Below are 25679 nucleotides of genomic sequence, written 5' to 3'. Positions count from 1 at the left end.
TTAGCTTTATATTCTTTGCAGTATGCTACAGAAGCAAACTGCCTGGAATGTCAAGGCCATTCATTACATGTGTTGAATTACAGTTAAAATTCAGCCTGCCATCCTGCAGCACAGGAGGCTTCTAGTTTTGACCTTTGCACCATGTGAAGGGCTGCCCCAGATGCCAGGGCATGAACATTTAAAACAAACAGGAAGATGCATTGTGGTGATGTTTTCAAATTGGGACACATTTCCCCTCCTTTTTTCATTTTCTTAAAGAGATAATGCACCAGATTTTAAGACTACAAATGACGGTTGAGCAGACATGAGGTTGTAAGTTATTCTACAGTTCTTTTCCTGAAATATAGATAGTATTACTGTCCCAGATAATCTTTTAATTTTAATACAAACCATGTATTTCATTAAAATGATCTCATATACATTGAACTGCGGGGGGGTATCTTTAAGTAGATACATTTTCAATAGAAAAAAAAGAAAGACAACTTTTCTGGTAGTTTTACAGAAAATTCTGTTTAAGTTATTCAAAGAACCTCATTATTAAAAAGGTAGTATGTGTATATATAGCGTAATATGTATAGAGTGTCACATTTAATTACCGTCTATAAAATAACTTTCCTTTGATAGATTTTGGCAAAGGAAACACTACACATGATCCTGAAGACTCTTTAGATACCATAAGAAATTATCAGAGTTCCAAGAAACACACTGAAGAGAAAAAGAGCGGATCTTCATCTTTCATCTCCTCTGCTGACGATGAACAGAAGCCTCTCTTCTCAGGAATAGCAGATTCCCCTCCAGGAGTGGGGAAAGCACCTGGACACAATTTTGAAGAAATAGTGCCCACCTCAGGAAGAATTCGCATAGATAAAAGAAGTCACTCTTACAAAGGTAATCAAGTTTCTCAGGAATCAGGATGTCTCTCTTTGGTGCTTATCATAAAATGCTGACTTTTCACAAATAAAGAACTATACCAGCATAGGTTAATCTAATTTTTTGCAATTTCATGAAATATTGGCAGAGTTCAAATCCAAGATCATCTACAAAGTGTTTGTGCCATTCTGGAATAGTGGTAATTATATAATAGTGGCAATAATAGCATAAAAGGGTTTTGGGTTTTTTTTTTTTTATGGCCAGACTTAACATAATGACCTATAGAACGCTGTTGTTTTGTAGCATGAAAGGGTAGTGCAAAAACACTACAACAAATGCCAAAAAAAAGAAAAATCTGTTCACTGGGTATTATGAGAAAATGAGGGAAAATGCCCCTAAATAAAGCATGCTGTTCATCCAACTCATTTTAACACATTTATTTAACATCTCCACTGAGAGAAATAGCCAAATATATGGGTTTTGCTGTAGAAAATATGCCGGAGGTGGGTAATAATGAATGTTAATTTGATGCTAAAGGATAAGAAATTCAGGAAAACTTGAAAACTACCACTTGGAATTCCAATTAACTTATTAGTATGATGGGAGCTAGATCTACTGATCTTATTAGATTTACCTATTAAGTAGGTGCAAGAACTGGTATGGCTCAGACTACTTGGGTTCCCATGACAACTCTGTCATCTGCTCCTTTTATGACTTGGGATAAGTGACTGACAGACCCCCTACTATGACTCAGTTTGCACATCTTTAAAATAGGAATAATATTTTCTAACTAAATAATCAATTGTTAATCAAAATAACACACATGAATTATCTGTTTTAACATAAAATCTCCAATTTGGTTTAGTATTTTCTCAGAGATTTTATTTTTCTAACCCTTTAATCATTGAATATATCCCTGGATGTATAAAAATGTAGAAGGCATAGCAAAAAGTCAAAAGCATATAATAGAAGTGAAGTAAAAATAATTCCCAGTCCGACAGGATAGCAAAAATTATGGGACGGAGTAAGTAAATATTACCTAACATTGTCACCATTATGTGAAGTGACTATATTGACAGCAGAGTTTTACTGAATCTAGGATGGTTAGGCTTTACATTTCTCCAGTTACTTTCCCTGTCTTATCACACCTGCCGCGATCCTCATAGCTTTTGCCATGATCCCACAGTGAAGTAAGCTAAGAATATAAGCAAATGTTCTCTGGACAATCTAAAATCTTGATGAAGTGAGTGGAAATAGTACCTCATTTATCACGATGGAAGAATAGAATATGAGATGTGATTACCAAATGTCCTATTTTAGTTATTTATGAAAATGAATTCTGGGAACTGCTAAAAATAGAGAAAGGTTGTATCATGGAAGCCAAAAGTTCTGAGGAGCCTGCTGAGCCACCTCTACTATCACCAACAGGCAGCATAATGTGGGCCTGATTTTTTTAAGTACTTTTGGTTGTTTTCCACTTGATTTTGAGCCTCAAGTGACAAGTTATTGAAGATATAATTTCAGGATTTTATTCGACTTTATAATGCCTCTTGCTGGCAGTGAATTCTCATGGCCTTTATCTTATGTTTTTCTTTGCCACTTATTTTTAATTAGTTATTCTATATGCACAATAAAATAGTATTATAACATAATCTTAATATCTATAAATTTTTAATCTTTAGAAATTTATATCTATAAATGTTTAATGTTTAAAAATGTATAATGAATTTATAATGCAATTCCTATTCAAATAAATAATTCCTTTGCAAACGTATAGTTAAATATGCATACCCATTGAATAAACATAATTGATGTCATATAACATGTGTGACAGTTAATTTGGTTAATCAATATAATTAACAAATGAAGAATTATTAAAACTTCATTCAGTGCAAATTTCATTCCCTAATGATTATTTAAGGTGAAGTACTATGGAATGCTTGGGAATTTGAATACCATTTATAGTGCAGCTGTAACTGCTGCAGTTTGAATTACTAAATCCCTACAAATTTTAGTTTTATCATTAATAGAAATTTCCTTTACTCACATTCCTGGCATTTGTCCTGCTGAATCCAATAGCAGAGCATTTTCAGGCAACACTAGAAAGAAGCAGACTCTGATCCTACTTAGACTGAAGGCAAAGTTGACTCTAGGGAAATTGGGTACCCGGAGAAGAGTAGAGTTTACTTGCAGTTCATCCGTTTCCGGGAATGTGTCCTGCCACTATAGCAACCTTTTCCAAGGCAACTGAGCGTAGCTTCTTTCTAAGCTATATTTAGAAAGTGTCTACAAGGATGTTCATTTTGATTAAGGCCCTAACCAGGATTTCCCCTTAAACGCCTTTTTTAATATTGCTGTTAAAACAAGCTAATCACACATATCCAGATTTTAATAAAAGAATAAATTATAATCAAGGAAGTCTCTATCTAATTTACATTTTATTCATTTCTTCTAAGGGAACATTATCTGGTTTTTTCTCAAGCACTGAAGAAAAACATAAAACCTACATAATTTATTGCATGTGGTTTACCATTGTTCTTTAAATATCAATTTATTATATACTATTTGAGAGAAGGAGGTGTTAAGCATAGGCAGGAATTCTGTACACTTTCTTGGCACAAAACTTCTGAGCACAGTATGTAACTTTATCCATCAGTTCTTATTATCTCTTTAAAAAATTCCTACATTAACCAGCTAGCAGGCAGCTAGACAGAGACAAACATTGACATCACCAAATTACTAATGTGTGTTCTTTATTTTTAAGATTTTATTTATTTACTTGTAGAAATAAGAAAAGGTATGGTTAAAGAAAGGTAGAGAAACATCAATGTGAGAGAGAAACATCAGTTTGCCTCTGGCACACACCCCAACTGGGGAACGAACCTGCAATCCAGGCATGTGTCCTAACCAAGAATCGAACCTGCCATCTTTCACTTTGCAGGATGATGCCCAACCAGTTGAGCTACGCTGGTCACGGCAATATGTGTGTTCTGAATGTTTGTTTGGTGTTGCTGCTCCAAATTCAAAACCCAGTGTACTAGGGCATTATATCTTTGTTCTTCATTTTAAATAGAGTCACATTTCTGTAAATAAATAAGTCATACTTGTCACTGAAAATCTACCAATATACTAGTTAAAACTCCAGCAAAATTATATTTTTATTCTTATTTTTTTTCATTTTGTTGAGTTTGGTAAAACATCAAAGGAAATTATATACTGTCGCTGTTAAAATCAAACAAACAAACAACAACAAAAACCCAAGATCCCTTAGGCTAGGGAAGCTTTAATCTTGAAGAAACAATCTGGAATTCATAGCAAGCTCTCTGAGGTCTGCTCTCCATTTCAACAGAACGGGCAACCCTGACCTGATATTTTTCCAATGCTGTCTTTGAGTATGTGAATTCCTTTGTTATAGCTTCATCCAATTGAAGCAGAAATTATAGGAAATTGTAGGCACCTCACTAGAGAAATTTCTGTGTATTCAGTGATAAAAGGATAGTGATAGAAAATCCATGAGAAAAAGAATATAGAAATTTTGTCTGCTACCTGGAGAAAGGGTATGCTTTTGAGCTGTGTGACTAGACTTGGAAGAAATTGTAGGAAAGGAAGGGATTTTGAGAAGTCCAGCAATCCTGTTCATATTTCTGTAATTATAGCTAATCTCAGCAAAAGTTACTTTCTATTTTTTTAAATAGCCAAGGATATAAATTCCTTAATTTGACATAACTTTGGTCAATGTTTACTCATAGGTACCTATCCAAAAAAACATATACCAAATCAAAATCACTACTTCTAATTCAAATCTGTTTCAATCTGATAATGAAAAGAAATGTTACTGCTTTTTATCCATAAAATAAACTCCCAATTCCACTAGTATTCTTCCATGAATTTTATTGTCCAACTTTTTAATCATGTTGAATGATTTAATCAAGTTAATCATGTTGTCTAGATGTGTAAAATGTAAGAAATCAAAACAAAAGCCATCAAAAGTATATGAGAAAAATAAAGATATGTTTGCTCTCAGATACTGATAACTTGCAAATACAGATTGTAGGAGGAGCAGTGAATTAACAGAAGCTCGGAAAACAAATCTCTATGAAAAATTATCAAAACCTGTCTACACTGAATTTCTCAAGTTCAGGGCCTATGTCTTCTTCATCTGTAACACCTCCTCATTTAGCACACTGTCTGGCACATAACAGACACACAGAACATTTGAAAAGAGGACCTGAATAGATAAGCAACATGTTTTCAAGTATAGTAGCAGAAAAATATTCTAAATAAAAGAGCCACAGAAAAAATATTGGAAGTTAAAGTGAGGGAGAGTGCAGAAGGAGCTACAAGGAAACAAAAACCTAAAGCAGTGCCTGGGACTAGAGGAACTTTAAGACTCTTCCCATCTTTAACAGCATATGGTTTCTTGGCTGTATATTGGGTTGGGTTGGCCTCAAAGAATTCCCCTGAAGATCAGCACTTTCCCATGGCTCTCTTCTTGGACCCACTCTGAATCAGGAAGGATGCAAATTATCCTATGGGAAAGATCCCTAAAATTTTAAACCTAAGTGTGAAGTAGTACAAATGGGGCTGTTTCTTCCCCAACATGAAATTGCAAAATTATTGCTCTCTAATCAGTTTGGGGTTAGTTATCCATGTTTTCTCATAGCACAAACAGAAAGAGGACAAAATTATATTTTAGATTCAAAGCCTGACATGTTTTCATTCATGTGGAAATGACGAGAGAGGTGGAGAGCAAAGTCAGAGTGAGTGGGACACAGCTAGCGGTTGGTTGTGGCCCCTGGACAGCTCCCTGAGTCACACTGGATCTCTGTCTTTGGGTTCTACTTCAAGGTCCTTCCCTGCTCGTATTGTGGATGTCTCTGCATTACTGATACATCCGTCTTGCTATTTCCCACAGATATCTCTGACACAAGAAGCTGGGAAAAAGAAAATGCCCTGACGCGGGCCAATGAGACTAGTCCCTCAGCACCTCAGCAAACAGCCTGGGGCATCTCTGAAACCGAAAGTGACCTCACGTATGGAGAAGTGGAGCAGAGACTGGATTTACTTCAAGAACAGCTGAACAGGTATAAGCAACGGCAGGGCGAAGAGGACATAAACCAAGCCCTTAGTTTACCCCTTGTAAATAGCAAAGTCCTCAGGCCATAATCTCATATTTTCTTTCTATGCTTACTAATTTAAAATAAGACTAGAAGTTGACGAAAACCCTTCCTCTTTTGATCGCTCTTTTATGCTCATTGGCTGGTTTTGGTTAACTTAATTATGTGTTATGGCATTTTTTAAAGTATCAACAAAATTATTTAAACATTTATTCAGTTAACTTGTTAAAAATGTGACTGAATTGAAAATCTCACTGAGTTGAATCCCATATCCTTTCCATTTTCCTTCTATTTTTGATCTATATTATTTTTAAATGAGGGCTTCATTTTGGTTTTAGGAAAGGTAGAACTCTTTAACCTAAATCTGAGTGGATTTGTTAAAATGGTCAATAAGACTTAGAAAAAAATGCCTGAATGAGTATGATACAGCTAGCATAGTTGTAGTTCTTATGGGACTTGACACTGATTCAAAGGTAGCCTCCAGGTACACTGCACACCACCAGGCAAGGCAGTCCAGGCATCACAGATGGAAAACGGCACGACCATAATGCTCAAGTCACAGGATTTACTAAATCAATTTAAAACATAGCAATGAGAGATGAGGAGAGCCGGATGTGGTCATTAACATATCTCTATGAAGCACAGCATGGCAGAAGGACCACACTGCCTGAGTCCTGATTTGCCCAATGTTCACATCTGCTGCATCCGCCTTCTCTGCTGATGGTGTGGTTACTAGGACCAGGGCTGAGGTTTGCACTAAGGGGTCCACAGACTAAATAAATAAATACATAGAGCAAGTGCATGCCTGTGCCAATGGAATGCACTTGCTCTATCGCAGATATGTAAGGCCAAGTGCTTCACATGTAATTACTCTGCTGAACAGCAATGTGTTTGTTGGCCTTTTTTAGGTAAAGCTAGAATGAACCTATACTGTGCATCACCAACAGGTGGTCAAATTTGGGGATAAGAGCATCTGCCCAGAGCTGACATGAATCATTGGTTCTTTCTATCTCTTTCTATGTAACCGCTACACTCTGGTTTGTTACATCATATTTCTATTCTATTTTTGGCATGTTTTAGGTGGAAAACTGCATGAATCCTCTGCATTTTGCCTATACCATTATGTTACCTGTTTACTTACTATCTGCTTAATATTTCTTATGTGTTTTATCTATCCTGTTTGTTGTTTTTATAGCTTTTTAAAAATGTTATGTTAGAATTGAACAGTTTTAAACAATATAATAAGCACATTATATGTGTGTGCATACACATATAGATTACCATAAAATTTAATTGAATTTAAAATTTCCTGGTGCTGAGGTCCATATCTCATTCCCAAGTGTCAAATTCCAGTTTTGTAAATTGAAACTTACCTGAGAAAATTCAAACAGATTATCATTTACTTAGAGTCAGTAATTCTTAAAGTATAAGTACTTGTCATGATAATTATTATTTGTTAGAAAAGCATATTTAGTTGCTTAATACACTTGCTTTTCTGCTCTCTCTGCCATATATGCCAAGCCACTTTGATGTTTTAGCCATGGCATATGTAAAAAGCTATACACCATATAGCACACGAGAATTGATATGTGTGACCCGAACCTGAACTTTGATTCTTGTGACCGAGAGAAGATAATTGTCCATTTATTTACTGCCAAGACATAAGTATGTATTTGGTCTGCTTAGTAAATAAAACAGTGAGAGAATGAATGGACGGATAAACGGCAGGGAAGCAGCGAGTTCTTTAGCACGTACTTGCACCGCACTTGTAATTGGTTGGCCTAGACTGAAGTCATAACTCTGCCACGGAACTGCTTAGGGGATGACTGGGCCAGGGCACTTAAACTTCTCCAGCTTCAGTTCCCTTCTTTGACTCAGATCTGTCTGCAATGCCATGGTAAAGACTAAGATAATATATGTGGGAACTGTAGGTTATACAAAATAAAAGGTGTTATACTTGCAGTTAGGTAAAATTTGATTGACAGTGAACTTCCTTTACTGTTGTTTGTCTAGTTATTCTCCAGCTTTACATGCATTCCTGTATTTCCTGTTTTGGACGTTTCATCAGGACTAAAGTTTTATTTTAGGTTACCCTTGTGCCTTGTTATGTGTACCAATCATTGCAATTCACGTAAATCAAAGATTACTGAAAACATTTGTTTTCAATATATCCCAGAGCTGAAAGTACACAATTTTCAGGGCACATACACCTAGGACCCATTTGGTTTTCAATTGCCCATTCGTGATAATAATTGTTGTGATTTTATTACACTAGCTTAATAATTATTACTATTACTGCTACTATTATTATTAGAAACTTTTCCCCAGCCAGTATGTTTTGACATGTTACCACAACCCGTATGTCCTTAGACATATTTCTTTTCCTTGGACTAACTTCTTACTTCTGATATTTCACAGATACTTCATTGCCTATCTCAGCCTCTTTTGAAATCTAAAATATCAAATCCAAAATATCACACTTTTATTGCACTGCCATCTCCAACAGCCTCTTTCCTCCATGTTAGGAGGCAAAAACAATTTTGAAGAGGGAAGCGCAATTCGGCCTTTAACTTTGTGGGGTGAGAATCCTGAGGTACTTGCTAGAGTTGGAGCTTAGCTTCCACTTAGCTTAGGACCCACTTAGCTTCAGTGTACTGTCCAAAGGTAGAACTGTGAATCTCTACCCCGTTTGTCTCATCCAAATACACATATTAAGTACACAATGCAAAAAAAAGCAAACACAAATGTTCTATCCTGAATTGTCCTTGCTGCCGCCGCTGCTTCTCTGCTTTAATGGCCAATTAAACTATATTTCGGGTAAAGGTCCTCATAAGAAATGTTCTCATACCTTTATATAATGTGCCTACAGATATACATATTTGGGGAAATCGTTAACACTTCATCCTAAAACAGTGCTTCTTGCACTTTAATGTGCATTTAAAGCACCTGGGGATCTTGTTAAAATGCACATTCTAAGTCACTGGGTCTGGAGCCGGCAGAGATTCCACGTTCTAACAAGCTCCCAGCTTTGACCACGCTTTGAGTAGGGAGACTGTAGAGAATGTAAAAGCTTTTAGTAATGATTCCATCCCTTGCAGAACACTCAGCAATTTATCTGGATGCCTTCACTATGGCACTGAGCATTTGCCTCACCTAGAGTTATGGTATTTTTATGCACTTCCTTCATTTTTCCAAACTAGGTGGTTAGCTTCCGTCAGTGTCCAAGATCAGAGTCCATATTTATCCATCATCACGTCCTCACTTCACCTTCCTACCCAGCATAGCACCTGCTACATTGTGTGTCTTTGAATAAGCAAATGAAAACATTCACTTCACACAGCAGTGTAGCTATGCTGCTGTGGGGAAAAGAAACACAATTTTCCCTCTATCCTGAGTTTTTGGTCGAGACCCCTGTAATAAAAGACAAATTAACAAGGAGAAACAAACATAAGTTTATGAATATGTATACCTCATGTATAAATGGGAAATACTCAGGGGAAAATGAGTAACTTCCAAGGTGGCTTAGAATCCAACATTAAATATCGTCTCAATAGAGCAAGGGGAAGGGAGATGCAGGCCTCTTAGAGGAGACCAGAGGATTTTTAGGAGAGATGAACAGCCTCTTAGAAAAATAGATGGGAGGTCTGATAGTTTGTGACAGAGTATACTTGGGTGTGGAACTTCTAGTCTCCTCTCCTGTGACCAGGGTCAGTCTCCCCTGGTAGATAAAACTCCCAGGGAAGGAATTTATAACAATGGAGTTCATTTGGGGAAATCCACCTTTAGGCAGATAATGGGAGTTTAGAGAAAACCTCTCCCTGCATTTGCTGTTTTTCAAGTGCCTACAGCTCAAAATAATCAGTATGCTAACGGGGCATATTTTGGGCTGGCATATTCTGGTATCCTTCACTGACCAAAAAAAGTTTTAAAACTGGGTTTTTCTTTTCTGTTTTAAAGGCCAATCTGGACTTTTAAAACAATTATTTGTCATTCCTCCTGAGTAAAGCAGAGTATTTAGTTTCAGTAGAAGAGTCCATCCCAATGGAGCCAGTAGACCCTAGGCATGAAACATGAAATGTAAACGACATGTGGGAAAGAAATTCTTCACTAAAGCTCACTTTTGTTGAATGTCTCAGTCAATTCAGGCTCCTATAACAAAAATACCATAGAATGGTGACTTTTAAACAGCAAATACTTATTTCTCACAGTTCTGGAGGCTGGGAAGTCCAAGATCAAGGTGCGAGAATATTCAGTATCTGGTGAGAGCTAGTTTCCTGGTTCAGAGATGGTTATCTTTACACTGAGCCTGCACAAGGCAGAAAAAGGAAGGAAGCTCTCTGGGGCCTCTTTTATATGGGCTGCCCTTCCCACTCAGGAGGGCTCCACCCTCACAACCAAATCACCTCCCAAAGGCCCCACCTCCTTATACCACACATTGGGGGTTAGAGCTTGAATGCATGAATGGGGTGGGGGTGGGGGTGGATCAACATTTAATCAGTGCTTTGAACTACCCAAAATATCAGATAACCAGTTAATAAAAGCAAACCAAGTATATAAAACCACTTCAGGGAGACAGTCACCTTGACAGGGCCTAAGTGGTACCCAGAGGGGAAGTAAGAAGCAGGATATTTATAGGATTTTGGAGTCTGAGCCTTTCAAGGTAGGGACTGGTGGGCTATGGGCAAGTTCATGGCATAATACATCAGGATTGATGGACACCATGAGGTGAGGCTCTTAAAGCAAGTCTGGATAAATAAAACTTGTTTGATAAGTACCTTTGAAGGTGAAGTGAGCCTCACTAATGGCAGCATATTTCAAATAGTAAAACTCCGCCTTCCAATAGGTTTTACCTCAGAGTCTCTTCAAATACACAGAATCCGTGATATGGAGACATTGTTTCCCACAGATCACTGCTGTTGACAAGGTTTCATAGGATTCAGAAATATTACCATAACTTTTGACTGCCTTTTGGGGCTTGCATCCCCCTTGTTGATGAAGTTTTTATGGCACATTCCATCCCCAAATCCTTTTAAATTCAATGTAATAAACAAGTGTAAACCACTCACTAAATTTTAAATGCTGTTAGTGATTGGATAAATTTGTAAAGAAATGTTTAAAATAAAGACTGAATGTAGAATTTTCTTTGAGGTCTCAGAGGAGAGAGAAATTAATTCTGAATGGGTCAGATAAGGGAAGATATTTGGTTGCAAATGTAACCTGAGCTGGACCTTGAGGAAAAATGATACACAACAATAAAATAAGTAGTCTGCTCAATTTAGTTGACACCATAAAAAAAATTAGATCAATCCTATGGGTAACAAGTAGATAAATAAACTAGTTGATAACTCAATTTTTCTTTTTTCAATGTGTTCTTTTGTCATTTACAAGGCAGAATCATGTATGATTGATAGCTATTGGTTTAGAGGACAATAGGCTTTATAGCTGTAGGTACCAAATATAGAAAACCAGTAAGAATAACGTTTCTCAGAAGGAAGATTTGTAGTATCAATTAATATTGAGTTGAAAAGAAAAAAAAGATCTTTTCTTATGTTTTCCAGGTTTATTCTGTTCTCTTTCAAATCAAAGGCTAAGTTCTTTTCCATAAATATAGCATGTGTACATACAATTGAGCAAAATTAATTTTATGATTTTAATATTTTTTTGGTAAGATTTAGCTTTTCTTTGCATTTTTCATTCAGAGACAAAAGATTAAGCATGAGTCAGTAAAGAATTAAAATAAGAGTTGCCTAAAATTCCCTCTTTTTTAATGCTGTTAACACATGCATTAATTTAATTTAAAATGAAAATAAAATTAATAAGCCAGTTAGCTACTTGTGAGCTTTGGGTGAAAAATGATCAGATTGGTATTTTGCAAGCCAGAAGGATAATAAAAGCAAGTGAACTTTTACTTTGGTTTGTTTCTTAAATACCAAAAGCCCTGAACTATAGACAGGAAAGGACTTTAACATTTAACAGTACTAAGATTACAGAAAGTCTATAATGAATAATATACAATTCTTGATGTGAATAGGAGATAGGCAAAATAAAATAAAGGTAATATAAATTTGAAACACACAAGAAATTACCCAATTGTTGTAACTATGAAAGGAATGTGCTAACCAAATCTCTTTTTTATAAACGTTCACAAGGAACTGAGCAGAGCCTGATTAAAAAGAAAGGACAATCATTGATTAAAAATAGATTCTCGGTGTGTTTTATATTTTGAAATCAATAAAGTGTAATTGTAAAAATGTAACACAATGTACATTGTAAAAATAATTTATTCTGTTCAGTTGCTTTTCTGTTAAGATCTTATAAATAAGCAGGAAAGCAATGACCTTTATCAGAACCATTAGCAAGACATAGAAAGTTAGCATCAGCCAGGAGAGCATCTCCATGTTCCCTCTCCTGTTCTTCTTGTTTAAAGCCAGGCCATAATTCTGTTTGTTGGTGATTGTTTTGTTTGGATGGCAAAATTATGCTCAGCAACAGACTTCGTCTTTGCCAGCAATTTGTTTAACAGAGGTGTGCTTTGGGAAATATAATTTCACAAGCCAATAGCATACAGATGCTATCTCTTAATAAGCCAAATAAGAAATAACATACTCCAAAGCAATGATGGATTAATTACATTCTTATTCCAGGTGAGGGGAGCAGAGAAGGAGAGAAAGGAATAAAGTCCAAATTTAGATGAGATACCTTTTACAGGCATAGGCACTTGGGAGAGGCACTTGGCCAACCAAGAGCTGACATCCAGCTACCAGCACAAAAATGAAAGGCCCTTGTTGCTGGAGCGCATTGCTAGGGAACAAAGGCCCCAGTGTTGGTGGTCATTCCAGGCTGCTCCAAGAGCTATCACCTCCCGGGCCGCTGTCTGGCTCTGCGCCACTGCCTACCAGCAGTGCCTTGTTGGGGCAGGAACAGATGTCCCTTCTCTTTCTGAAACTGCAGCACTGTTTATCTCCATTGTTGGCCAAAGAGTCGCCTTGGCCACAGCAGGAACAAATGTCTCAAAATCTTCAAGAGCTATTTAGGTCAGCAAGGTGTCAGCTTGCCCATACCAAAACTCTGGGATTGTTCTCACAAACTCTCAGTATGGATAGTTTAAAGGTCGCGTTGCCGTATTTGCTTCTCCACACGTCCTTATCAGTGACAACAGGGGAGACGATGACTTCCAGACACAACTTACTTCACTCTTACAGCAAAACAACTTCACTTCTACAACTTTGTCATAAACAGGTGGATTAAAACAACTTCACTTAAGTCATAAACAAATGGATTTAAAATCATAATAAAACAGCAGACAATAGTTGTGCTGAAACTTTCTCAAATTCTTTGCAATGGTGAACTACTTCGAGACTGTCTTCCCCCATTTCTGTCTGTCCCTCAGACTCGAATCCCAAATGACTGCTGACGTCCAGACCATCTTACAGTTGCTGCAGAAACAAAGCACCGTGGTTCCCCCGGCCTACAGTATGGTCACTGCAGGAGCGGAGTACCAGAGACCCACCATCCACCTGGTGAGAACCAGTCAGCCGGGAGCATCCATCAAGACAGATCGAAGTTTCAGTCCTTCCTCACAAGTGAGTGTAGATAGTGTGCAACCAAGAGTGTCTCTCAGAGTGTGTTCTAGGGACCATCTGAGTCAGCGATTCTCATTCTACTCAGTTAGAACTTCTGGGAATGGGCCCACGACCAGCATTTTACACAAGCTCCCTTCTGATTCTTATGCTCATTTGCTTTTTCTTTTTTGGTTTTATTAATTTATTTTTAGGGGGAGAGAGAAGGAGAGGGAGAGAAACATTAATGTGTGTTTGCTTCTCACACACCCCAACTGGGGACCCGGCCCAAAACCCAGGCACATGCCCTGAGTAGGAATCTAGGAATTGAACTGGCGACCCTTTGGTTCACAGGCTGGCACTCAATCCACTGAGCCAGACCATTTAAAGTTTGAGAACAGTGGACCATTGTTCTGGAATGATCTTAAAACACAACTTTTTTTTTTTTTTTTTTTAAGAAAAAGCTTTTTTTAAGAATCGGTCTATGTGTGTTTCTAGCTGACAGAGCTTTGAAAGCTAAGGAGTAGCACTGGGTCCAAAAGTCTGTAATTTGCTCTAGGGACGCACTCTTGGGCAGGGTCTCAGGAAGGAAGGGGAGGAGACAGCAGTTGGCTACAGACGACCTGAGGTCCCAGGGCAGCCAGATTGGTAATCTTAGATGATCTGTGCCCCACCCATCATGGAAGATCTCTAACCCTTTTTTCACCTGGAGGGTAGTAGCAGGAGGAATAAAGTGTCCTTTATTTTGCCTCTGAAACCCTCCAAATGGACCCGTTTGAGTTATATTAATATGAAAAGTCTAATTCCCTTGGAATTCTACTGTGGGAATCATTCTTAATTATTTAAACACTATGGCCAAATGGCACCTAAGACTGATGATTTAAATAAGAATTTATAAAACAATCATACAAAACTTTTCTTAACTTTTGGAAATTTAGTGCAAAATATTTTGGGAAATGAAATGTTGACATGAGAACATCCAAACCTACAGAGAATTATAATCTATCCAAACCTGTATAGAAGAGTTCACTTGAGCCAAACTGACCACATATGCCAGGGAGCGAGATTTTGAATGCTCTGGAGAATGACAGTTAATGTACCTGCATTTGTGCATTTGACACTGTGGAGGAAAGGTAAGGAAGATTTCATGGGGGTGGACAAAGCAAGGCAGGGATTGGATTACAGGATAGTTAACAAGATTATGTGCTCTCTTGAGGATAGTCAAATTTTATTTCAAAAGCCTGTTAACCTAGATGCACAGACAGACCTTGTACTAAAGAATTTCTATGCCTGGGGCATGACTACCCACCATGACCTGCCCAGTTTACCACAGGGTGAGTTTATGATCAGATGATCCTGTGAGGTTACTTTCCATAGAACCCCACCCCCTGCCCCATCTTTTTCAACAGAAACAACATTAATAACAGGAGGAAATGTGCAGGAAGAAAATGATTTCTAAAATATGGAAGTAGACATTAATTTATCTCTAGTTTTAAATGCCTAGAAAACATGCAAAACCATGTTCTTTGCTTTTTGTTTTCAGTGGATTTAGGAACACTGTCTGAGTAAGGATGGGTGATTTTTCTTTCTCTTTTTTTGAATAGTTCATTTTTATTCTATTTTTCCAGTACCACTTAACCCCCATACCCTCTTCCACGTGCACTCCCCTAGTCACCACACCGTTGTCCATGTCCGTGAGTTCTTTTTCTTTTTTGTTGGATCCTCCCCCACCCCCCACCCCCCAACAATGCCGCCCAGCCATGCCAACCTGCTATCTACAAGTCTGTCTGTCTTGCTTCTTAGTTCAGTTCAGTGATTTTTCTTCCTTTTTTTTTCTTTTCTCTCCTCACAAATCCACATTTTCTATCCCAGTTTTGTCTTGAATTTTGAAGTAAAACTCATCCGAAAAACCCAGTGTGAAGTAATGGAAAAACAAAATTCTGATCTGACTTCCGAGTAGAACTAAAGATCTTGGAATGCTTGTTCAGGATTATCTAACCTAACACCTAACGTCCAATGTCTTGACCCATCTTTGGGATGGAAAGGTTGGTTAATACCACTAATTAAAAACAGGTTTATGGGGAAAGAAAATATATTAAGGTTTCATGAGTATAATTTGAGAAATCTGTCCAATAAATTACAAAAGCATCTTTTCTTTTCTTTCTATCAGTGTCCTGAATTTCTAGACCTTGAAAAAGATAAACTTAAATCCAAAGAATCGCTCTCAAGTGGCATGCATCTGAACACAGCTTCGGAAGACAACTTGACTTCCCTTTTACAACAAGACAGTGATCCCTCTTTAGAGCTTCACTCCCCGCAGAGGAAGACTTGCCTTCCCCCAACGAGGCGCCCTTCCTTGACAGACTCGTCCCCGAGCACTGCAGGAATCCCAGGTCTTCATAGGCATGTTTCTGATCCTGGTCTTCCGGGGAAATAATCACTTTGTACTATTTATTCCACACACAATGTAAGTGCTTTTAATGGCTGTTTTCCTTTTTGTATTTAAATCCTCTCTACTTGACTCAGGGGCTCAATGGTACCATTATATGCAAAAGTACTGTATATTTTCCTAAACTGAGGCTTGTAAGGTAAAATTGAGCAGTTAGGATATAAATAGACATATGAACTCTTTTGTTCCAAATGTTAAAACTGCCAGCATCTCAAGGCACCTTAATTTTTATTTTTATTTTTTAAATCATGTGCATGTTAGGAAACTTCAACTTCTCTTGCATGGAGACTCTTACTACTTTTACTAAATCAATACTTTGTTATGAAAATGCCTTCAATTAGAAACCAAGGGATAAAATTGTTCATAATGCAACTCAGATGATCCTCAACTCAAGGAAGTTCAAGGAGAAAAAGGGAACTTAGTCACTTTGGAGAACAGATTCCTGTCTGTATCAGGATGTTCACTTAGTTAATTTTATTCATTCCACCACACTGAAAACAAAAATGCAGTTTTACAGTTATAAATCCCTGACAATATACTTAGCCATTTCCAATTACATGAATATAGGCAAGCATTAAGGAGGACAAAAAGGCCTTTCTAGTTAAAATTCTGTCACTAGCTGAATTCAGAAACTACCTAAGACACTTTCCATGGGCACATTTCCTTAAAGGATTAGAAGCAAGTTTCTCTAATATTTTTTTGGGGGGGTGAGGGAGGGAGAACTACTAAAGAGTGATTGACAAAAACTGATTCCCCAACTTTCTTCTGACTTATATTTTAAGGTAATCGGATTTGATTAAAAGAGTAGTCGCACATAGTTTTCCAAAAACTGTGCAATTTTTGTGGATTTGCATGGCAAAGTAGCTATCATTAAGGATATGTGGTTCTATGGCTTTGTAATCCCAGCTATAGAAAAACAATGTGCACTTACTTGCCTATATAGGAAATGCACACACAAACTGTAAAATTTCAGTTTTATTCGCTTATTCACACACACTTGCTGATCAAAGACTAAATGAAAATTGATTACATAAGGATTGGGCTGAATATATGTAGACCCCAGAATTTTGGAACATACAATGGAATAAATTTTAATATCTTAAACTGTTAGATTTTCTTTTGGGAAAGGAGGCCTACACCGTTCATAAAATCAAGATCCAGAAAAAAGTGTAAGTTAATTTAAGACTGATTAGTCAAGTCCCAGTCAAGATGTTTTATTTTTCAATTCATTTAAGTACAATTTGAAACATTATGGGCTGAAACATTACATTGATTCCTTCTAAACAAAATTTTGAAATCTGTTGAAATTTTCTTAGTCCTTTACTAATTATTACACTCATATATTTTTAAAGAAATATTATACCTGTGCACATTATTAAATAGACTAATTTCTATCCCTCCTGGATAGAAATATAATTTGAGGGGTAGAAATATAATCTATTGATTTCCCTTTAACATGTATACTGATATATAAGTGTAAAATACAAATGAATTATTTAAATTTACAAAAAGTGTTGCACTATTGAAAACATAATTAAAGTGACCTTAAATTTCTTCCCATATATTTTTAAATGGTCACATAAATAATAATCTGTGTGAGAGGCAAGCTGTAGGCAAGGGCATGTTAATCCCTGCTTAATTTTAGAAACACCAAAACATATGCGATGAAGTATGGATGTCAAAATTACCAGTCAATTCAATAAAAGTGTAATAATTTTAACCAGCTTCCCAAGCCATTTGGTGTTATGCAGGTAGAAATTTAGAGACTAACTGATGCTTTTATATTCTCATCCAATGAACATTTGGGGGTGCCTGGCAGGGGAGAGAAAAGACTAACTTTATTTGGGGGATGATTTAGGGATTTTATTTCTGAATTTAGGCATATTTTGGCAGCGGCAACAAATTTCATAAGGATCGCCAGCTTAAACTCCAGGGAAATTCAGAATAAATTCACCAGACACTACTCATTTGTAGGAAGAGAGAATTTGGCGGGTGAGGAATTTAGACCTGACTGTTTGATTAGTGAATGCTTCAGCTGCAGCATTTGGTACGACGTGCATAAACTCCAGCCTTCCACATAAAGCCGCTCTACTTCTTTATAAAAACCAAGCATGGAGGAATGGGAAGGTGGAATGTGCAAGCATCCAGCTTGTTTAAATTGCAGCATGACACGACCTTTATTTCTTAAATCCTTGATATAAATTAATTGCTTGATATTAAAATCTAAGTCAGAGGGTTAGGATTAGGAGGGTCCCTTCCTACACGATATAAGCTTAAAAAGAGCCTGAGCAACATAAAGAAGTGATCACTCAGGCATAAGTGGCAGAAGACTCAGTGGTTAAAATGACTTACAGAAGACCAAAGCAATTATCTTAATTTACACAATTCATCCCCTTGTCCCAGCCAAAGATCTAATGTCTAAAGTCACTGTCACTTTTCCCACCGGCTGTAGCAAAAGCTGTCTGACACGCCATCTGGGATCTTGCTGAAAGGCAGGTTTAACTGCTGTAACCAATAAAAACAGCAGTATAGCAACTGCTCTCTCTTCAGGGGTGTCCAAACTTTTGGTTTCTCTGCACCACACTGGAAGAAGAAGAGTTGTTTTGGGCCACACATTAAATACATTGCAACATGTAGTAACAAAAGTATCTCGTGTTCCAAGTAAATTTATGATTTTGTGTTGGGCCGCCGTATTCACAACCATCCTGGGCTGCCTGTGGCCCACGGTCCACAGGTTGGACTCCCCTGCTAAGTGTTTAGAAGCACTCACATAACACCTGTGGCTTTCCACCTAAAAATAACATTACCTGTTTCCAGGCCAAAGTGAAATGCCATCTGAAATCTAAAGTTTATTTGGGTAAGATGTTTCATACTGTTATTAATTGCTGCACAGAGAGTTAAAACTTAGACTTATAATTTTACCCTGTAGGGGAGTCCCATGCTCTAATTAGAAAACAAGAAAACCAGGAATGAAAACTGCTGAAGCAATGTTCTGGCAGATTTTTAAAATTACTAATCACTCATTCCCCAAACTAAAGAAGGCAGGGACACATTTGGTACAGCATAGTTTGTCAGGTCCATTAGAATGGGTTGGCCATCACAGCTGAGCTTTCCAATTGTCCTAGTCGGGAGATGCAGCAACCAAGTCAGGGCAGAGTGGCCTTTGTTGGCAGGTTTACAGGTATGTATAAAGGTTGCTTACATGATCCTTTTGGAGGCTGATCTCTAGCAATGACTCCAAAATGCCTAAAGAACAATGTCCTCATCCAAATGTTATTTTAAAACCCCATTATATATTAACTAAAATAAAATGTATCACCTCATCAGCATATATGAAATAATTATTGACAGTGTATTTCCCCTGAATGCTTTCCATGATTAGAAAGAGGAATCGGTGGATTTACTTGCTAAAAATGAATTGCAACATTGACTCATTTATAATATAGTGTAGCCTTTAAATTGTTTATCCATGGTTAATACCAAAACTACATCAATATATTTAAGTATATTTCTTACTGCAAATCAAAACTTTTATAAATTACTAAAAAATTCAAATATTAGGTTTCTAATTATATTTTTGCAGTGAAACAGATGTGTCTACCAGGCGAGTCACTAGGAACACAAGATGAGATATTAAGTGTGCTCCTCAAACTAGCAGCACTAGCACCAGCAACCTGGGCACTATAGAAATGCATGCTCATGGGCCCCACTCAGACCTACTAAATCGGAAACTCAGGCAGGCACCCAGCAATCCCTTTGATGAAGCCCCCCGCCCCCGATCATGATGCACGTGAAAACTGTACTAATGGGCGGTGAGGGCTTGGCCTCCGCGGTCAGACCAACTTGGGGGTCAGCACACATTCTTTCATTAATAGCTGTGTGACCCCGAGCAAGTTAATGAGTGTCCCTGAGTCTCTTTTTCTGAATCTGTAAAAAATGAGATGATGGTACCTGCTTTGAAGAAGCTTGAGGAGAAAATGAGATGGCATATAGCAAAGTGCCTGGCACATAGTAGGTGCTGAAAAAATGCTATTCTTTGGTTCTCATTCAGGAACATGACATTAAAATCAGGAACATAATTTTCACAATGTAGCTTTTGCATAATGTGCTATGTCTCCAACTAAACAGCTGTTACCAAGACTAAAGCTTTTGATTCAGAAAAACACACATGTAGCCATTGTTTAACCCTCTTAATTGTATTTTGCACTATTAGGTTTATAGCTTTAAAGTAATACTTACTATTTACAGTAGTAGAGAGTATGAATAGCATTGTAACAAACACATCTGCTCTGAATTGAAGTTAAACGCCCAGTATACAAAGGTGATGTCAAGTTCAGTGCTACCGGAATGTATTCTATAAACACTGCCTCACTGTGCAAGCCCCTCTTTACATTCATGATATAGTTCCCAAATGGATATATTTGAAAATACATTTTCAAATCACAATTTTGAAAGAAAAAGCTTTCTATTTTTTTCACAAAATAGACTTTTAGTCATAATGCTTCTTTTCAGGCATCTAGGATTCCTCCCTCACTGCACAGCTGTATTATACAACCTTCGACTGCCTAAGCTCTGGTGTGGACTGGTGGGAATGGCAAGATGCAATGATAAATCTGAATTCAGATGTAACTTTCTCCACCTACTCTCATGATAAAACCTCAATGGGTCCCAGTATTGAAAACTATAAAAATGGAGGGAATGTCTTAAATATCTTCAAGAGATGTGGTTAGGACCCTCTAAAATATACCACGGGGAAGGGCTTTATAAACCATAAAGCACAACACAACTGTAAGGTCATCATGTGACTGGGGCAGGATCACAGAGATGGTGGAAGGAAGTGCAGAACAATCTAGGTCTTCTGAGAACCTTATGTTGCTCTTTCCCCTACTCAACACTGACCACATTTACACCCAATGACAAAAATCTATGAAAGGTATTGACCAAGGTTACCTGAATAAATTGAATTAAAAAAATATATGTAAGGATTCTCACACAACTCTCAAAGACCCATTTGCCCAGAGCAGTAGAACACCAGAGTTAGGGATGTTTCCTCTGCTGCAACATCCCGATATTTGTCAAATACTGCCTTTGTCCTATGTTGACAAAACTTTCCATTTATTGGCGTTGCGATTGTTTTCTAGGTTTGCAACAGCTCCGCCCACCCCCCACTTCTCACTCACGTGCTCTCACTCAAGGCTGTTTTCTTACAGCTCTACTTATAATGAAGTGATGTTAATATTTTAAAAACTAAAAGCATTTTTCCTTATAAATATTAGACATTGTAAGTGATCAGTGCCCAAGCTTAGAATAATTATTCTTTTGTGGTACGAATACACTGTTTTAAAAATATGCAATATAGAAAATTCACAGGAACACATGACTTATGAAAAACTGACAGCATGAAATCATCACAAGGCTTATTTATATCAAAAATTAAGTGGAGGTTAAGAGAGGTTATTAACAAGAAGTCATTTAAAACTAGTAAGTTATTACTATGAACAATAAAACATCTACAGAGTGAAATGATAAGAAGACAGATGTTAAGAATATAATCAATTGACCAATTTCATTGTTCTACCAATCATAATCAAACTTCTAAAAAAGCAGTAATCTTAACACGGTTATTCTTGAAAAGCTAATGTCAAAACATAAATTCCGGTGTTGTAGTCATGACATCTGTGATTTCCATTAGTTAATTTATATTTTCAGAAACACAAAATAATTTGGGATACCTGTGATTTTTAAAGTGCTATACATTTAACCTACAGTCTTTTTACTTCCTTTGTTTTTAAATTGAAAATAATCACAACTGTTAGCATTTAAACTATGCATTTTTTTCATGCTGACATTACATTGTTTCACTGTACAAGAAGACTCCACACCATTCCATCATCCTTATTTATGAGTAAAATTTGAGGATCAGTAATCTTATAATTAACTTTTCCAGTTTCATCAAAATGCCCCTAAAATTACAAAAGTTTTGAAATGCCAAGACACCTTTTTTCCAAATATTAAATAAGATAAAAACATTAAGGAATCCCTAGTTTTTATCTCCTAGGTACATACTGATTTTAATAAGGCACATTACCTCTATTTAGCTGAAATATGCATTCTATAATTTTGATAGAAAATGTATAATAGAATGTTTGCCAGGTAAAGAATAGATTTCAAAAAATAATTTGTGATCACTTGAAAATATCAGTTATCTGATATAAAGAAGCTCAGTTGCATTGGTAAGTAGTAAGTACCTTGGGATGCTTTAAACATGATGAAACAATCTACCAAAACACAACTATTTCCTAGTCTTTATGCACATATTGTAGCATGAAATCACGATGCTTTTGAAATACCCTGTGCAGAAATATTTATTTTTTAGCAAATATTTTTCTCAAAGATTGGTATGTGGTACTGACAGTGTAATCTACTTGCACAATAGTTTTGCAATAACCTACAAATAACTATAAATACAAAAAATGTAAATTTCATGTAAAAATGATTGCACATTTTTGGTAGCTAAGTGTACAAGTTGTATTGAACATATAGCATATATCCATAATTTAAGAATGAAGCATATAATTTCTCATCTATTTATACACGAAAATTCAAGGATTTGTAAAAGAAATTATTTGGGGGAAAAAGAAGGTAAATCTCAATAGCTAGTCAGGATACTTTCATTGGCGAGGCCAGCTGTTTCCAACATCTTCCCAGGCACAGTACAAGACAGGGGCGTGCGGGTGCTGGTGGGTTTCACAAAGTCACATTGATTGTGACGGCGCATCCAGGGTTTTACTGAGTCCCACTAGGAGACAAGTACACTGAGTGAGTGATGAAAGCATTACATCGAACATTAAAGAAACAAAAACATTTTGATTTTATTACTGCCGATCAAAAACACAAGAGTAATTTACTAAAACATTTGTTTAAAGTTTCTGACGGCTAAAGATTTGAATTTGTATGTGAAACAAAATTGTTACAATTGATATGCTTGATTCATGTTTTTCCTGAAAACATCCAGATAACATTATTTTCATTTACCTGTTTCACACATTCTTAATTTGCCCCTAGAATCATTCATCTATTTTATAAGAAAAAAAATCAAACTTAAAGAAAAGCTTTTAAAGAAAATGTGTTTGTCATGATGTGGAAATTTTCGAAGACTGTTTAGTGATTTACATCTCCCACCATTCGTTTTTAAGATTTAAAAATCCAAGAGAACATCTCCCTACTTGATAAATGAAAAACTAAACCAAACACAGATTAGCAGAGAGTACTAGATTGATATCTATAGGAAGGCTGGTTAGAAAACAAGACTCAAAGTATGAAAAAGCTTAACATTTAAAAACTTAAAATCTCTTATAATAAATTTGGAAGTACTGCATTTAGATGGCTCTGGGAAATGAAATATGCATCCAAAAATTCAGTTAACCATAAAATTATTTTTAAATGGCCTATAATTTTTCAAAGAATATGGGTCTTTAGTATGTTTCTAGAACAATCATATGAGCAGTTTGGGTTATCCTTTGAAATCTCAGTAATCATGGCAAGATAAAATGTGATTAAGTACAGCCAAATAAAATGCAAATAACTGTAGGCATGTGTCTGTAAAGTACATATTTACATTTTTATGTTTAAAAGGTTGGACACCCCCACTCCCTCTCTGCCCCCTGCTCACACACCCCGAATGTTATCAGAAGGTAGACTCCTGGCGTAAACAGTGACGACCTAGCCCAATTCTTCTCATTCCCTGTAAACTTGACAAATTGCCACCATCTCTGATGTTGCACAAGGGGTACAACTTAAAACAACAGGTAGTACCTAGGCAAGGACGTCCTCACTCCCTAACTCTATGCACATCATAGTTACGTATTAGTGCTGCCAATGTCTACTTACTATCTCTTCAGACATAAAGCACATCTGAGTTCTGAATGCTCGCAAATATACAAAGCTGCATATTACCAAGCTACTTGGGTAAAAGGAATGTAGAGTAATACAAGACTCTTCTTTTATATGCCAGTAAAGTATCTTTTTTTAAAAAACAAGTAGAAAAGACATGGCAAGAAACAATTAAAAGCACAAGATTTCCAAGTATTCACGTAATGAGCTGATGGTGAGTCAGAGAGAAATTTTTAGTAAGTTTCCCAGTGTTTTGCTGCAAATTTTGTGCTCAGAATTCTACATTACTGGACAATTTTAATATATGTACATATGTGACATGATGACCTTATTCTAGATCACAAATATTTCAACAGTACTCAATTAAAATCCTTTCTGCATTCATCATTGTAACAGTTGAAAATGGGGTTTTTTTGCATCACTTATTATGAAGTCTAGGCATACTCTTAGATACCTTAACATTGTACATTTATTTCAAAATGCTTAATTTACCACGTACATGACTGAATTAAGGCCAAAAGAATTGTGACCTTTTATTAAAATTTTTAAAGTAATAAAACATCATAGTTGCATTATAAAATTTAAGAAATATGCTAACCTGAAAATGTTGGATTTTACTTACTAGATTTAATTTACCAGATTTTTCACAAATTTATTCCTATCATTTCCCAGAAAACTGCTACAAATAGGAAAAAACATTATCATCTATGAGGCTGTCAAACGTAGAAAAAGAAAAGCACATTTCTGGCAGCGTATGTCTGTCCAGTTTAGTAATGCCGTAAGATGACGAGCGAAGTTGATTTGTGTATTTTACTTAAAAAATCACAAGTTGATGTTTTTGTTAATTTTTTTAATTGCACGGACTTTAAACTACATTAATAAATTCTACTTTCTTCCAGGATAAATGTCTTTTCCAGAAATAAACATATCACTTAACATTTTTATTACTTTCTGTTTCTGAATGCATGCTTAAGTAGATCAAATGAGCACAGTCCTTAAGATTACAATCAAAATGGACCAAATTAACACTCTAATAGTATCGACTTCCCCTCAATGTAATTTAAAATGTGTAAACTGGCACTGGAAATAGAAGTGGAATACTTGACATTTCATTATTTGGCAGTTTTTTAGGTATAGGTGTTACTGCACTGTTATTTGAATTGAAGCATCTCATGTATGTAACAGATTTTGTATGATTCAAAACTTTACAGCAAGCTATTGAATGTTTATTAAAAAAATTCTCAAAATGACATGGAAACATGTTTACTGTACAAATAAAAGCTTAGACATTAAGAGTGTACATTATTCAATGATTTATATCCTAAGAAAACCGGGCATGAATTAACCAGTACACACTACCATGCTGACATGACGTATTAATATTCCAGTCAAGTACAACCGACTTCAGAACAGCCCAGTAACTCAGCCACCTATAAACTGGATGTTAAGATGCTAGGCTGCTGAGCCATATCACCCTTCTACAGTGTGAATGACAGTGTACTGACATTAGCTTTTTCCTACAATTCCATTTAAAAAAAATTTTTATGGTTAATACCATCTCACATTATCAAATATGTTTAAGAAAAGAAATTACCAGCCAGAGGACCAATTTATATGGATTATTTATATACATATATTTATAAAACTGACCAAATGAATTTGACAAGTATATAAAATTATCAGTATCAAAATGACTATAATTATGTCATTTCCAGGGGTTTTTTTAAAGTTGATTTAAAATTGTATGTTCATAACATTGTTTTTTTCAAGTTACCACTAACCATTCATCCT

The 25679-nt window shown here is 36.3% G+C and overlaps 1 protein-coding gene across 4 annotated transcripts in view; it reads left to right on the top strand.

The window, feature by feature from the left end:
* Positions 1–24923, top strand: part of KCNH7 (potassium voltage-gated channel subfamily H member 7) — a 488226-nt gene extending 463303 nt beyond the window's left edge. For 3 of the 4 annotated variants that reach the window (XM_053918731.2, XM_053918730.2, XM_053918729.2), the window contains exons 12-15: positions 625–888; positions 5786–5954; positions 13378–13570; positions 15717–24923. In XM_053918731.2, coding sequence (XP_053774706.1) covers positions 625–888; positions 5786–5954; positions 13378–13570; positions 15717–15983 — 893 coding nt within the window. In that variant the 3' untranslated portion in view covers positions 15984–24923. Of the gene's footprint in view, positions 1–624; positions 889–5785; positions 5955–13377; positions 13571–15418; positions 15504–15716 lie in introns of those variants that run through there. The other variant, XM_053918732.1, reaches the window with a different exon arrangement.
* The last annotated feature ends 756 nt before the right edge of the window (positions 24924–25679 follow it).

The sequence above is a fragment of the Desmodus rotundus genome, chromosome 2, assembly GCF_022682495.2.
Source record: "Desmodus rotundus isolate HL8 chromosome 2, HLdesRot8A.1, whole genome shotgun sequence".
Lineage (NCBI taxonomy): Eukaryota > Metazoa > Chordata > Mammalia > Chiroptera > Phyllostomidae > Desmodus > Desmodus rotundus.
This window is presented reverse-complemented; position numbering and strand designations above follow the sequence as displayed.